This window comes from Dermochelys coriacea, chromosome 1 (genome assembly GCF_009764565.3).
Source record: "Dermochelys coriacea isolate rDerCor1 chromosome 1, rDerCor1.pri.v4, whole genome shotgun sequence".
Classification (NCBI taxonomy): domain Eukaryota; kingdom Metazoa; phylum Chordata; order Testudines; family Dermochelyidae; genus Dermochelys; species Dermochelys coriacea.
Window position 1 is genome coordinate 119345914 of NC_050068.2, and position 15180 is coordinate 119361093.

The 15180-nt window shown below is 47.4% G+C and overlaps 1 protein-coding gene across 11 annotated transcripts in view; it reads left to right on the forward strand.

The window, feature by feature from the left end:
* Window positions 1–15180, forward strand: part of TSGA10 (testis specific 10) — an 80237-nt gene that overhangs the window by 41770 nt on the left and 23287 nt on the right. For all 11 annotated transcript variants that reach the window (XM_043518304.1, XM_043517934.1, XM_038381868.2 and 8 more), the window contains 4 exons: window positions 660–715; window positions 11073–11241; window positions 13162–13272; window positions 14089–14274. In XM_043518304.1, the coding sequence (XP_043374239.1) occupies window positions 660–715; window positions 11073–11241; window positions 13162–13272; window positions 14089–14274 (522 nt within the window). The remainder of the gene's footprint in view (window positions 1–659; window positions 716–11072; window positions 11242–13161; window positions 13273–14088; window positions 14275–15180) is intronic.

The window sequence follows — 15180 nt, forward strand, 5'->3', positions numbered from 1 at the left end:
ATGCCAGGTCATCATATTTTGCTCCAATATGGGAAAGTGTCTCCATCCAGTTTTGGGTCCCCTTTCCAGTGTCTCCATCCAGTTTTTGGCCTGTCTCTTTCTGCAGCAGAATGAAATTGATTTGATTCTTGTTGGTATCCCTGCTTTCCGGGCTGTCAGCAGAATTAAATGGCAGCAGTAAAAGCTGACACTCTAGTTAGTTTTCATTTAGCTGCACTATAGGAAAGCTATAAGAAGATTGAGCTAATTGTCAGCAGTCTTAGGAAGACACACTGTGTCTGCTAGCATTTGGTCCACATTCAGGAGATTATCTTTGTAACCATGGAGGATGAAGAAATGCAAGTTCCCCCCCCCCAAAAAAAATTTAGATTCTGGTGAAGTTAATATTATTGGTTCCTCCACTCCCCAGTGGCAAGTAGGTGATTAGACCTTTACAAGTCCTGGCCAAGTCAAAGTATTGTATACTATTGGCATAGTGATTCTCTATAAAATATATGGTGAAGTTTTGCAAAACCAGAATGAGTTTTAATGTAGACAATTACATCAAGCTGGAGAGCTATCTGAGCCAGAAGAAAAGCAGTATTTCTGATTTTGCTCAATCCTTTTCATTTATTAACTGCGGAGAAGCAGGTTTACTGAACTTTTTATCTCTTTTCAAGGAAGAAACGATTTCAGGTTTGAAGGATCTCATTTCTGAGATGGAGCAATCATCAAAGTAAGTCTCAGATTCCAATTTATAGCATCATAGAGATTTTAGTTTGACTACTATAAAATCCATGAAAATATTGCATTGTTAGCCAAGTGTGGCAAATGGTCGACACTATTATGGTGCGTCCCGTGCTTTCCCTTTGTGTGATGGGTCAGGGTGCCGCCTTTTGCCCCTATTTTTGGGCATCGATGGTTCCACTAGTGCCCTGGTGGGGGAGGGAAGGTGAATGGGAAAGGGACCCAGGTCCGCCCTCTACTCCGCCCAGGGACCTTATGGATAGTGACTAAGCACTTGAAGCTGTAATTCTTTCTCCTGGGCTAGCTCCTGCTCTTCCCCTTCAGTTTCTCAGGCTTCCTGACCTCTCTCCTCTTGGGCAGGGTTTCTCTTGGTCCTTGGCACTTGGGGAGTCCCTCTGCTCTGCTTGAGCAAGGTTTCCCTTCCCCTGATCCTCTGATCCTCTGGTCAACACTAGTATTCCTCCAAACTACAGTCAGCTGTCCTTCCCCTCTCTCATCTGACTGAAGCAGGGGTTTTTATTAGGCCTCGCGCAGGGCCTTACTTAGCTCTAGGTGATCTAATTAACCTGTAGTAAGCTCTCCTCAGTCCACAGGGACTAAGGCTCTGATTATCCTGGGAGCTCCCATCTATTACTTTTCTGCTGCCTTCTGCTCAATCCCCCTCAACCTCCCGACGACATGGTGTTGAGCTACTTAGGATGAGAGGTAGTGCTGTTGTGAAAGGCTATCAGTGTTGCTGTGTTGGCTTCCTACCCTATGCTGTCCTGGAATTGGAAGGATTGCAGGGATAGGAACCATCTGGTCACTCTTGCATTCTTCTCCTTGCTTCTGTGCATCCACTGGAGTGGGGTGTGGTCCGTCACAAGGGTGAACTGCTGCTCCAGTAGGTAGTATCAGAGAATCTTCATGGCTCATTTAACCGCCAGACGTTCCTTTTTGACGATGGCTTACTGTTCCTCCCTGGGGAAGAGTTTCTGGCTGAGGTACAGGATCGTGTGCTCATCCTCCTCCACCATCTGCAAAAGGATGGGCCCTAGCCCTACCTCTGAGGCATCCATCTCTAGGAGGAATTCTTTTTCGAAGTCTGGGGCTATGAGCACTGGATGACTGTAAAGGGCTGTCCTTAAATCTGTGAATGTCTTCCGCTGCATTGGTCTACTTTACTATATCTGGGCCCCGAGCTTTCTTCAGGCCTGTCAATGGCCAGGCTCTCGTGGCGAAGTGAAGGATGAATCTGCAATAGTACCCCACTATCCCTAAAAATGCTCTGACTTGCTTTTTGCAGACTGGTCAGGGCAACCCTGTATTACCTCTACTTTGTTCCATTGGGGTTTCAACAAGCCCCTTCCTATTACTTACCTGAGGTATCTGACCTTGGTTAGCCCCACTTGGGAGGGTTGGCGATGAGGCTGGTCTGTCTGAGGACATCTAGCACCGCTTCTACTTTTCCTAGGTGCGTCTCCCAGTCAGGGCTATGAATGACTGTCATCTAAATAGGCAGCGGCATACTTAGCATGGGGTTGTAGTAATTTATCCATTAGTCTTTGGAATGTTTGCATTTACCTACATTGAATTTCACCTACCAGTTTCTTGCCCAATCACCCAGTTTTATGAAATCCATTTGTAACCCTTCACAATCTGCTTTGGACTTAACTTTCTTCAGTAATTTTGTACTATCTACCAACTTTGCCACCTCACTGTTGACCCCCTTTTCAAGATAATTCATGAATATGTTCAATAGCACTGGTCCCTGTACAGATCCCTGGGGGACACCACTACTTCTCTCCACTGTGAAAATTGATAATTTATTCCTAACCTTTGTTTCCTATCTTAAAATAATAGAACTGGAAGGGACCTTGAGAGGTCGTCTAGTCCAGTCTCCTGCACTCAAGGCAGGACTAAATATTATCTCCCTGACAGGTGTTTGTCTAACCTGCTCTTAAAAATCCTCAATGATGGAAATTCCACCACCTCCTTATGCAATTTATTCCAGTGCTTTAACCACCCTGACAGTCTGGAAGTTTTTCTTAACGTCCAACCTAAACCTCCCTTGCTGCAATTTAAGCCCATTGCTTCTTGTCATATCTTCAGAGGTTAACGAGAACAATTTTTCTCCCTCTTCCTTTTCACAATCTTTTATGTACTTGAAAACTGTTACCATGTCCCCTCTCAGTCTTCTCTTCTCCAGACTAAACAAACACAATTTTTTCCATTTTTCCCTCATAAATCATGTTTTCTAGACCTTTAATGATTTTTGTTGCTCTTCTCTGGACTCTCTCCAATTTATCCACATCTTTCCTGAAATGTGGCACTCAGAACTGGACACAATACTTCAGCTGAGGCCTAATCAGTGCGGAGTAGAGCGGAAGAATTACTACTTATGTCTTGCTTACAATACTCCTGCTAATACATCCCAGAATGATGTCTGCTTTTTTTTGCAACAGCGTTACGCTGTTGACTTATATTTAGCTTGTGATCCACTATGATCCCCAGATCTCTTTCTGCAGTACTCCTTCCTAGGCAGTCATTTCCCATTTTGTATGTGTGCAACTGATTGTTCCTTCCTAAGTTGAGTACTTCGCATTTGTCCTTACTGAATTTCATGCTATTTACTTCAGACCATTTTTCCAGTTTGTCCAAATCATTTTAAATTTTAATCTTATCCTCCAAAGCACTTGCAACCCCTCCCAGTTTGGTATCATCGGCAAACTTTATAAGTGTACTCTCTATGTCATTATCTAAATAATCTTTTAACCACTTACTGATTCATGAGATGTCCTTGGCTTATCCCATGACTCTTTACTTCGCTCAAGATCCTTTGATGATGGCACTTCTGAAAGGCTTTCTGATAGTCTATAACCACTGTAGCAAATGGATAAACCTTGTCCACTTTTGCTGATCCTCCCCACAAGGAATTCTAAAAGATTGGTGGTGTATGATTTCCTTTTACAAAAGCCATGTTGACTATTCCCCAATAAATCACGTCCATCTATGTGTTTGATAATTCTGATCTTCATTATAGTTTCCGCCAATTTGCCTGGTACTGAAGTTAGATTCAGAGGCTTGTAACTGCCAGGATTGCCTTTGAAGACTATTTTAAAAATCAGTGCTACATTAGCAACCCTCCAGTGAGCAGGTACAGAGGCTGGTTTAAGCGACAAGTTACACATGACAGGATAGGGCGGATGTTGCAGGAATCCCATGGAGTCTGAAAGGGAGGACGGTGTATTGGAAGAAGCTGTCGGGTATGGAGAAAGCAGTTTTCTCCTTGGCATCCTCAGCCAGGGGGATTTGCCAGTAGCCTTTCTTCAGGTCCAGGATCGTCAAGTATTGGGCCTTGCTTAACTGATCAACTAGCTCATCAATGCGCAGTTTCGGGTAGGCATTGAATTGGGATATTTCATTCAACTTCCGGAAGTCATTTACAAAACCTCAGGGTGCCATCAGGCATGGGGACTAGGACAATAGGACTGGACCACTGTCTGTGGGATTCTTCAATAACCCTGAGTTCTAGCATCTTCCTTATTTCCATCTTAATGTCTTCCCTTTTTGCCATCGGTACTCGGTATGGTTTTATCATTACCCTTGCTCTGGGATAGGTGACGATATGGTGTTGGATCATTGTTGTACGGCCTGACTGCATGGAGAACACATCTTGGTTCTGCTGGATCAAATCAATGACCTCTGTTTGTTGTTCCACGGTTAGTTTGAAGGATATCGCCTGCCTGGGGTGGAGCTCCCTGGGTGACCGGACATGTCTCCCAGTTGCACCAGGGTCTCAGTACGATCTGCTCTGGCCTACTGGTGGTCTGGTTGCTTTACCTTATAGTCCACCTCCTCAATGACTTCCACTATCTCATGACCCATGCCAGCTGGCCAGGAGCTTGATTTCTGCTGTTGGCACCATCAGCGTCACCCGTTCTCCTGAATGGAAATCTCTGTGCTTTTGCCCGCTGGTTGTAATAGGTTTGCTGGGCCTCTTGTGCTTTCTCCAAATGCTCTCGTACTACGGGGGTCGCTCGGGCTATTTGTGCTCTCATCTGTGCCACATGCTCAGTGATGTTCTTCCCTGGTTTGGGCTGTTCTTACCAATCCTCCTTGGCGATATCTAATATGCCGCGTGGGTGGTGTCCATATGGTAGCTCAAAGGGGGAGAATCCAGTAGATGCCTAGTTAACCTCCCGTATCGCAAACATCACGTACGATGGAAGAGTATCCCAGGCTTCCGTCCCGGGCCACCACCTTCTGGAACGTGCTTTTGAAGGTACAATTAAATCGCTCAAACAGATCATCTGTTTGAGGATGGTAGACTGAGGTCCGCAGAGCCTGGATGCAGAGTAGGGTACATAAGTCCCTCCGTAATTTCTACATGAAGGGAGTTCCTTGGTCGGTCAGGATCTCCTTAGGGATGCACACTCTAGCGAAAACCTGGAGCAGTTATTTTGCTATTTCCTTGGACGTGGGGCTTCTTAGCGGAATGGCTTCTGGGTACCATGTGGCATAGTCAAGGATGACAAGTATGCTTTGGTGGCCTTGTGCTGATCTTTCTAGTGGACCCACTAGGTCCCTGGCTGTCCTTTCGAAAGGGACTTCAATAACAGGCAAGGACATCAATGGGGCCCATAAATAAGGTTCAGGGCTGTGCAACTGGCATTCTGGGCAGGAGGCACAATAGCGCTAGACTTCCACTCATATTCCCGGCCAGTAAAGCCTCCTTAGGACTCTATCCAGGGTCTATCTACTCCTAGATGTCCCCCAAATAAATGGCTGTGCGCTAGCTCTCACACTTCCCTGTGTGCTTCCGTGGTACTAAGAGCTGCTTCACTTCTCCCCCCAGTATTTGCACTACCTGGTACAAGAGATTGTGTTTGACCACATAGTATGGCCCTGGGCCTTTGATTTTTCTCCTCCATGGGCATGCTGTTTACCTCCACTACCTCCTCCCTCACGTTTGCATATAGCAGTCGTAGGCTTGGTCCTGCCCAAAACTCTCGCATACGGGACTTGATCTGGCCTAATTTTATGGGATTGGTTTCAACTCTGCCCCCTGGGTTGCTCCTACTGGTGCTGGGGACCGCCTCTAGGTCCAAACTGGTCAGAGCTGTCTCCTGGTCTCCCGGATGGGTTTGCCTACCAACCAGGGTGGCTTTTTGGTTCCCTGCCCAAATCCTGGGTCCTAACCTTTTATCTGCCTTTCTTTCTGGACTACATTTTCGGGGTCTGGGGCAAATCCGACAAAAGTTTGGGTGGGGCTATCCATGGTTACCTTGGTCTCAGCCCGGGGTTGCTACCCTCCTCTAGCTCTACTGGGGGGAGTAGGTTCTCCAACCCTAGGTTCTCAAACCCTGGGAAATTCGTACCGATTAAGGCAGTGGAGTCTGGGGACCATCCCTGTGGTCACCTTGATAGTGTTCCCCTGGATCTCAATCCACACTGGGATCATTGGGTAGAAATTTACCGTGCCGTGGATGCACGTTACTCCTGTGTCTTGCCCCACTAACTTCCCCGAGACCAGCATGACAGCACTTCCAGAATCCACAAGAGCTATACCATTCATTTTTACCGACATTGTGTACCCATGTGGGGTCGTTGCAACCCCCATCAGGCCGATTAGGCTACATCGCTTCCCACGTTCCCCCAGATTGCACTGCATGGGCTCCTCCCTGTTGGAGCACTGGGCTGCTATGTGCCCCAATTCCCCACACTAGTAACACTGATACCTTACCCCGGTTGTCATCCTCTGCCTGGGGCTATTTGTCCTGCTCCCCCAGCTCTCTCCCTCCAAGTCCCCCAGTCCCTTCAGGGCCTCAGGCTGCTCTCAGCACCCTTCCTTCCAGTTACAGTTCCCCTGAAATCTGGAACAATTCACAGGCTGCCAGTTGTCTCTCTACAAGGGTGACCATCTCATCATAGGTGGAAGGGTCATTGTGGCCAACTCGGGCTCGGAGGCCCGATTGTAGCCCCCTCATATACCGGTCCAGCAGCAGAAGCTCCTCATTTTCTCAGAGCTGATTGCCTCAGGGCACAGCCACTTCCAGGTCAGGTGGATTAGGTTAAACAGTTGCAACCATAGCCTTGTCCTCACTATATCGCCACTCATGGAACCTCTGGGCTCGCAATGCCATCATTACTTTAGAGCTGGCCAGGATCTCTGCTTTCAGCTGGTGTAGTCTGCCACAACCTCTGCGGCCATATCGTAGTAGATCTTCTGGACCACCTGACACAGGAACAGGCTGAGGATGTCAGACCACTGATCTCAGGGCCAGGCCTCCCACAGGAGGTATACCTCCACATCATCCTCACGCATCATTTTCTGCAGGCAGTTGCTGGCTTGTACAGTCCGTGTCTCATCGCAGCTGCAGCTCAGCTATGTAAAGATCTTCATCTGGTTCACCACTTCTGCAGCATAGCCCTGTCCTGGGCAGCCTGGCTCATCATCAGGTGATTGGTCTCCTGCTGCAGCCGTACTGCCTCCTATTGGGCAGCTGCCTAGACCCAGGTAGCCTCCTATTGGGTCACTGTGGCTTACAGCAGTGCTTTGACCACATCGTCCGTCTTGGAGCTGGGATGTTTTGGCTCACCCTGGATTAAGTCCACAGCACGGAATCTCACTCCTAACACCATGTGTGGCAAATGGTCGATACTATTATGGTGGATCCTGCGCTTTTCCTTCATGTGATGGGTCAGGGTGCTGCCTCTTGCCCCTATTCTTGTGTGTTGATGGTTCTGCTAGTGTCCTGGTGGGAGAGGGAAAGGGAGCAGGGAAGGGACCTGGACCCTCCACTCCAGGTTCTAGCCCATGGGCCTTATGGACAGTGACTAAGCACTTGAAGCTGTGATTCTTTCCCCTGGGCTAGCTCCCACACTGCCCCTTCAGCTTCTTGGGCTTCCTGACCTCTCTCCCCTTGGGCAGGGTTTCTCTCGGTTCTTTGTGCCTGGGGAGTTCCTCTGCTCTGTTTCCCTTCCCCTAGTGCTCTGATCCTCTGGTTAACAACAGTATTCATTCAAACTAGAGTCAGCTCTCCTTCCCATTTCTCATCTGACTGAAGTAGGGGTTTTTATTAGGCCTCTGGTAGGACCTTAATTGGCTCCAGGTGCTCTAATTAACCTGTAGTAATCTCTCCTCAGTCCACAGGGAATAAGGCTCTGATCATCCTGGGGTTTATATACCTCCCATCTATTGCTCTCCTGTGTCAGCCCCGTGGTGCTTTTGTTTGATTCTGCATCGACCTCCTTTAGGAGATGGATCATGGCTCCTGCTTCTTCTACGTCCTGGAGAAAAAGAGGGGGGCGAAAAAGCACGTCATTTGCCTCTTGGTGGAGGACAGCGCCCCCTTCACAGATCCTGTGGAGATGCGTGAGAGGGCCAGGGCCTTCTATGCCAGCCTCTTCTCCGTGGATCTGACCAACTCCAGTGACTGCAGGGTGCTTTGTGATGACCTCCCGACAGCCAGTCCAGCAACCGGCTGGAGCTGCCTCTCACTCTGGTTGAGTTCTCGGAAGCCCTCCATCTCATGCCCACCAATAAATCTCCGGGCATGGACGAGCTCACCGTGGAGTTCTACTGATTGTTCTGGGACATCTTTGGCCTGGAACTTGTCATCATCTGGGCTGAGCCCTTGGGGAGTGTGTTTCCCCTCTCTGTCGTGCAGGCGAGCTATGCTCGCCTTGCTTCCAAAGAGGGGGGATCTCCGCAACTTTAGGAATTGGCATCCCATCTCGCTCCTCAACATGGACTATAAGGTCTTGTCAAAGGCCATCTCACTATGACTGGGGTCTGTGCTGGTGGACATGGTCCTACACTGTCCCAGGATCTCCTTGAGCTTGGGTGTAGGGATGGTCTGTTGTTCATCCTCCTGTCTTTGGATCAGGAGAAGGTGTTAGATCAGATGGACCATGGGTATCTCCTAGGCACTTTGCGGGTGTTCAGCTTCAGGCCCCGATTTGTGTGTTTTCTCCAAGTGCTGTACGCCTCCATGGAGTGTTTGGTCGGGCTCGCTTCAGGTGAGGAGTGCGTCAAGGCTGCCCGCTGTCAGGCCAGCTGTATACTCTGGCGATTGAGCCCTTCCTCCATCTCCTCCGAAAGAGATTGGTGGGGATGGTGTTCCGTGAGCCAGAGATGCGGCTGGTCCTGTGAGCATACGCCAATGATGTGCTCCTCGCGGTCCAGAATCTGGGTGACCTGGTGTGGGTGGAGGGCTGCCAAGCTGTGTACTCGGCGGTCTCCTCTGCCCAGGTCAACTGGGTCAAGAGCTCTGGCCTGATGGTCGGGGCTGGGTGGCAGGCATGCTCCCTCCCACCCACACTTCAGGCCATTCAGTGGGGCGCATGTCCACTGCTCTATCTCGGCGTTTTAATTTTCTGTGCTGGATAACTGGCACGATTTGGAGGGCAGGGTGGTTGAGTGGTTATGGAGCTGGGAAGGACTGTTCCAGTGCTTCTCCCTTTGGGGGAGGGCACTGGTGCTCAATCAGTCTTGTCCATGCTCTGGCACCAGCTCAACACCCTGTGCCCAGCCCCAGGGTTCTTGGTCTGGCTTCAGAAGCTGGTTCTGGAGTTCTTTTGTCCAGGGCTGCACTGGGTCTCTGCGGGGGTTCTGCATCTTCCCCTGGAGAAGGGAGGGCATGTGTGCGCAGGCACACCAGGTCCATATCTTCCGCCTCCAAGCCTTACAGAGACTCCTTTATGGTGCAGATAGCTCGGTGTGGAGTACGTTGGTGCACACCTTCTGCCGCCTCCTCCTCCAAGGGCTCTAGTATGACCTGCAGCTCTTTTTATCTCTGTCTGAGAGGTCTTCTGTGAGACCTCTCTGAGCTGCCGGTCTTCTACCAGGACCTCCTCCGGACCTGGAAACTGGTTTCGGTGACCAGGACTGTGGTGACCATGGAGGGGGGCAGATTTCCATGTGGACCCCCTGCTACACAATCTTCATCTTCATGTGCAGGTGGCGGAGTCACCCTCAGTGCGCCAGAGGTTGGTCCTGGCAGAAGTTACCAGGATTGAAGACTTCCTGGACTACGACTGGAGGACTGGTTGGATCCCTATGCGCTCGGCTGGCTCATGGGGCTCTCCACCCTTGGTACCCCCGGTGCATATTTTGGGAGGTGGAGGCAGCCTTATTGCCCACTTCTCGGTCTTACCCTCTCATAGGACTCGATGAAGGAATCCCCCGCCTGTCCCTCACCCCAGGCCCTCCAGATCTCTTCATCAGGCCCCTGCCATGTGAGCCCTCTCAGCCCCCACCCCTTTGTACCCTGAGCCAGCTGCATGATTTCCAGCTGGTTCGCCTTCGAACCACACCACGGGACCATATTTACATGCCCGTGCTCCACACTCTTCACTTCCCTACGCTCATGTCCCACCCCGACACCAAGTGGCTGGACCTTTTACCAGCTGTAGAGGTTGAAGGACCCTGGTGGGCCATCCTGTATTCCATCTCAGTTCCACGGCCCGCTGGGAACATTAGCTGGCGGCTCCTTCATGGAGCCGTGAGCATGGGCATGTACCTAGCGTGGTCACTCCTGTTCCTGGAGCCTGCCCTTTTTGCTGTGTGATGGAGACCCTGGCGCATGTCTATTTGCAGTGCGCCAGGTTGCAGCCCCTCTTCCGGCTCCTCCAGAATCTCTTGTTGAAGTTCTGGCTGCACTTTTCCCCACACCTGTTTGTTTATGCACACCCCATCCGTGGTCCCATGAAGTTGAGGGACCTCCTAGTCAACCTCCTCCTAGCTATGGCCAAGGTGTTAATTTAATACACATGGGAGAGTCGGTTGGCTGAGGGGGGGCTCTGCAACTGTGGGGCCTGTTTTCATTCCTTTATCCATTCACGCATCCAGACAGAGTTCCTCTGGATGGCTCCTTGGACGCTTTTGAGGAGCAGTGGGCACTGTCCAGGGTTCTCTGCTCAGTGTCCCCTTCTGGTTCCCTAGTTTTGGCCTTTTGACCTCCACACCTGTTCCTGTTCTGTTTTTTCATTGTCCCTTGTATATAGATGATTACTGGCTGGGGGAGGGGCCTTTAGCAGTGGGCGGGCTTGTGCCCGCCCACTTCCCAGCACCCAATAAGATCACTCTCCTGTGGGATGTGGAGCTACTAAAAAAAAAAAAAAATCACTCTCCTGCTGCTCTCTGGCCCTGCTGTATCCCACTAGCCACTGAAATCTTAAATGTGTTAACAAATAAATTATTTGTAGTTTATTACCTTATTAAAAGTGATTTTCTATTTTATAACTGTTTTTGTTGAATGTTTATTTGTAAATTCTTTGACTCCTTGGAAATCTCTCTTGTTAGGTTAATTATTATTGTTATATTGAAATGCTTATTACATCCTGTCTTATTTGCTGCATAGACAGTCTACTAAAGCTCTATGCATCTGTGAGGAGGATATCACCAGATTGCGTCAACAACTGGATGAAACCAATGATGAACTTGCTCAGACTGGCAGGGACAGAGAATCATTAGCTCAGGAGAATGACAGGTTGCAGGAGCAACTTCATAGAGTTAAGAAGGAAAATCAGGTATATCTAGGTACAAAAACCTAGGCTGGAAGGTAAAATTGCATATTTCCCAAAGTGTTACATGTAATTTATGTGCTATTATAAGAAAAGAACTAAACTCAGATCATCTGACTGGTTTCTAATCTCAGCTCTGTCCTGTCATGTCCTGTTTTCTCCTACACCTCATCTGCAAGTGGTGTGAAATAAGTTTCTAGGTCAGGGTTTCTCAATTTTTTTCATAGGGTGGATCACAGAGAGGAGCCACTATACCAGTTGCTTACATGGAAAAGTAATATTAAGAAAGTATTTAGTATTTTAGTTGTCTTTAAGGTGACAAATGTTTTGTCCTTTTAAAAATAAGTATTACACTGTCATCTTTCATTCTTTCTTTTTTTCTTTTCTTTCCTTCCCAAGTGTTCTGTTCCTTTTGCTCCTCTTCTCTCTTGCACATGCTTCCCTCATGTCTGGTCGTCTTCTCTCCTGTTGCCTGGTTGTTCTCTTTGCTCTGCAGATGCTTTCCTGTAACTTGGTTCACTCTTCTGGGCATGTTGCCCAGTCACCTGGTGGTCTTCTCCATCTGATGTCTTGAATGTTTTATTATTTTCTCTTGTTGACATTCTTTCTTTTTATTTACAGTATTTATATCCCTAGGAAGAGAGCCCAACCCATGTGCATGTGTCTGTCTCTCTAGGAAGCTCAAAGAAAAGGAGTACTTGTGGCACCTTAGATACTAACAAATTTGTACTCCTTTTCTTTTTGCGAATACAGACTAACACGGCTATCCTCCTCCATCATCATTTTGTTCCTTCTCCTCCATCCGTTCACCACCGTCATCATCATCCTCCTCCTCCCTGTTCTTGTCTTGTTCCTCAGAGTCTACGTTCTTGTCTTTGTCTTTCCTTGCTTCTTTCTTGCCTTTTTGCTCACGCCTGTAAACTTCCAATGATTCCTTTAAAGGGGCTATGAATCTCTGGAACTCCATTTCCTCCATGGCTGAGAGCACATCTCCAACATTGTGTTTTTCTCTTCCCCTTCACTGCAAAGTTATTTTTGCTTGTGCTAGATAGCTTTGATAGATAGGAGCTGAAGGAGGCTCCTGTTTCTTCTTCTCTTCTTAAGTAGCAGTGGTTTAACGTAGACCTAATCTGCCCTCAGAAATTGCATTGATTAAATACATTTCTGAATTGATTTTGTTAAATTAGTGCAACCCCTCCTTCTGTGGACATTCTTAAATGGCTGTGTTATTAGTGTTGTTAATTGGTGTAATTTCTGTGTGTACACCAACTGACAGAGACAGCAAAGCTTGCTGTTCCTTCTAGTTTCTAGTTACTTTTACAGGGCTCCAGGTTTTTCTTTGCAGTGACGAGTCAGGATGCCTGTGGAAGCGGTTGGAAGTAAGGAAGAAAGCCAGCATTGTGTAATTGGCCAACTTTCATTGGACCAACAGGAAGTGCTTTGTAGCTTTAATTGTTTTGCTCTTGCCCTATGGAACAGTTTCATCCTGGACTGAATTCTGGATTCACAAATAAATCAGAACCTTTTAAAATCCTATCAAAAAGCTGACCTCTTCTCCCCTACCTTTTTGCTGAAGAACTTTAGTACCAATTACCTCTGCACCTTTTTATAAATCATTGTTTTTGTCTTACATTAGCCAACTATTTTTTTGCAGAATGTTGTGTTTTGTAACAGATTCAAATGTCCTCTTATAACTTTTTATAAAAGTTAATCTGTGAAGATTAACTAGAAGTGTAATCATCATGTTAATATTTTCTGATATGTTTGCACAGCTGAAATGTTTGTTTATATTTTTTTTGCAACTTTTGACCATAAAAAACTGTGCATCAAAGCAATATTCACTATTTACCTGCTAATAAAATGGAATAAGAAACTAAAGGCATAAAGAGTGTTAACCTTGTGGAAAAACTATATCTTTCTTCACAGATTCTACACCAAAAACTTGTGAAGTGTCAGAATGAGCTTGATGATATGAAGTTGAAAGGGCAGGATTCAAGCTCAGATATTGCCAGATTGAAGAGCACATTGAATTCTATAGTAAGTGTTTGTATGTAGGTGAGACAGATAGAAAAAGCTACACAGGTAACAAAAGCAGAGTTGCAGTTTTACTTCTTTTGCATTAGGCAAGCACTAGGCAAGAAATGTACTTTACTGTTTTTTGTGGTTCATTTTTTTTAATGTTCATAAGATGGGGTACTACATGATGCAGGGACTGGGTGTCTTGTATCTCCAGGTCATTCGTTTCATACCAGATTGGATCAATAGTGACTGAAATGTAGCATCTACTCACTATCCAGGGACTTTTGTGAATGCTTGAACTCAATCACCTGTTTGCTTCCCATGGTATTCTTCGCCTCCATTGTTTTGGGGAGTGCTGTACACAACAGAATAGGCCACACAACTCCCAATAGTAATAGTGCTGGCATTAGTCCATGAAGTGGTAACAATTCACCGCATTTTTTTTTCTCACTATGAACTATTCCAATAATATCTATAAATGTTAGAACTTGTAATTTAATGGTATTTCTAGGATTTAGTATACAGAGTTGCAAATCATTTATCTGCAGGAATAGGAAATTATTCCAATCATTTGTGTCTGTTCAGGAATTTTTAATTTAAAACATATCACTGTATTGAAGAAATTCATTTTTATCATTTAACTTAAAAATGTGGCTGGTAGATAAATGTAAGCAGATACAAAATATTCTGCCTCTTGAGAAACCTTTTATTTGATGTCTTGGCTGAAAGGGCAGACTCTTTGTGTCATCCCTTTAGATACTATGCTTCCTATATTTATTTTGTCCTACTTAATGCAGAAGATCAGTTTAAAAATAATCAGATTCTGTATTTTAGGAAAGAGAGAACCGTGAACTTTCGGAGAGCTACCATAGAGCCAGTGAACAGGCAGAAAGCTGGGAAACAAAATTCCACCAAGCGGAGGGAGATTGCAGCTCTGTCAGATTGATGCTTCTCAATACAGAGTCTGAGAGCCGTAGGCTGAAAGAAAGAATGGAGTCCCTTGAAACAGAGATTGAGCAAGTAAGGTGGCATAGTATCTTAATAAATCACCCTAACCTAAACAATGTCTGGCAATATCTTAGCTCTGCAGTTGTTTAAAGATTTGGTAATACCTACTTCTACTGCATACTGCAAAGATAGGTGGGATAAAAGACACAATTTTATGAAGAATCCTGGACCGTGTTGTATCTTATAATAGCATGGGTTGGAATACTGTTAGCCACGGATTTAGGAGGCTGTTGATGGAATTTAGATTCCTAAGAGCCTAATTCCCATTTGAAAATGAAATTTAGGCTCCTGAATCAGTTAGGAGTTGCAATGCTGAGTGTAGCAACATCTATATACCTTTAACAATGTGGGACGAAATGCTTGGGTGATCCAGTAAAACTGGGACAAAACCCCAGTGCCATTAGAACTGGCCAGGACACTGGCACTGCCTCCTCAGATTGGGACATACCATGGGTGGCAGTTCGCATAGGCTGGGGGAGGCTGTGCCTCCCCAAACAGCCAGGCATGACCCCACTCCCCGCTCCCTGTGTGTGGTGGCTCCAGTCTGGCTCCAGCCCCCCCAGTGTTCCAGCTGGGGAGGCTGTGATGGCATGCCACCTGCCCTCCCACGCTCTGGGGCTGAGGGGCTGGGGCTGCCTGTCCTCCCGAGCTGGGGAGCCTATGGCCTCATGCCTTCCCAGTGTTCTGGGCCTGGGGGGACTGCGGCCACCGCCCACCCTCCTGCACTCTGGAGCTGAGGGGACTGCAGCTGCACGCCACCCGCCTTCCCAGCACTCCGGAGTTGGGGAGTATGGGGCCACATACCGCCCGCTTTCCCAGCACTCCAGGGCTAGGGGTCTAGCCTGGGGAAGGACTGGGCCATTGGCTGCATTGGGAGTGGGGGGCACTCTGGGCTCTGGTGGAGGTGGAAGGAACAGG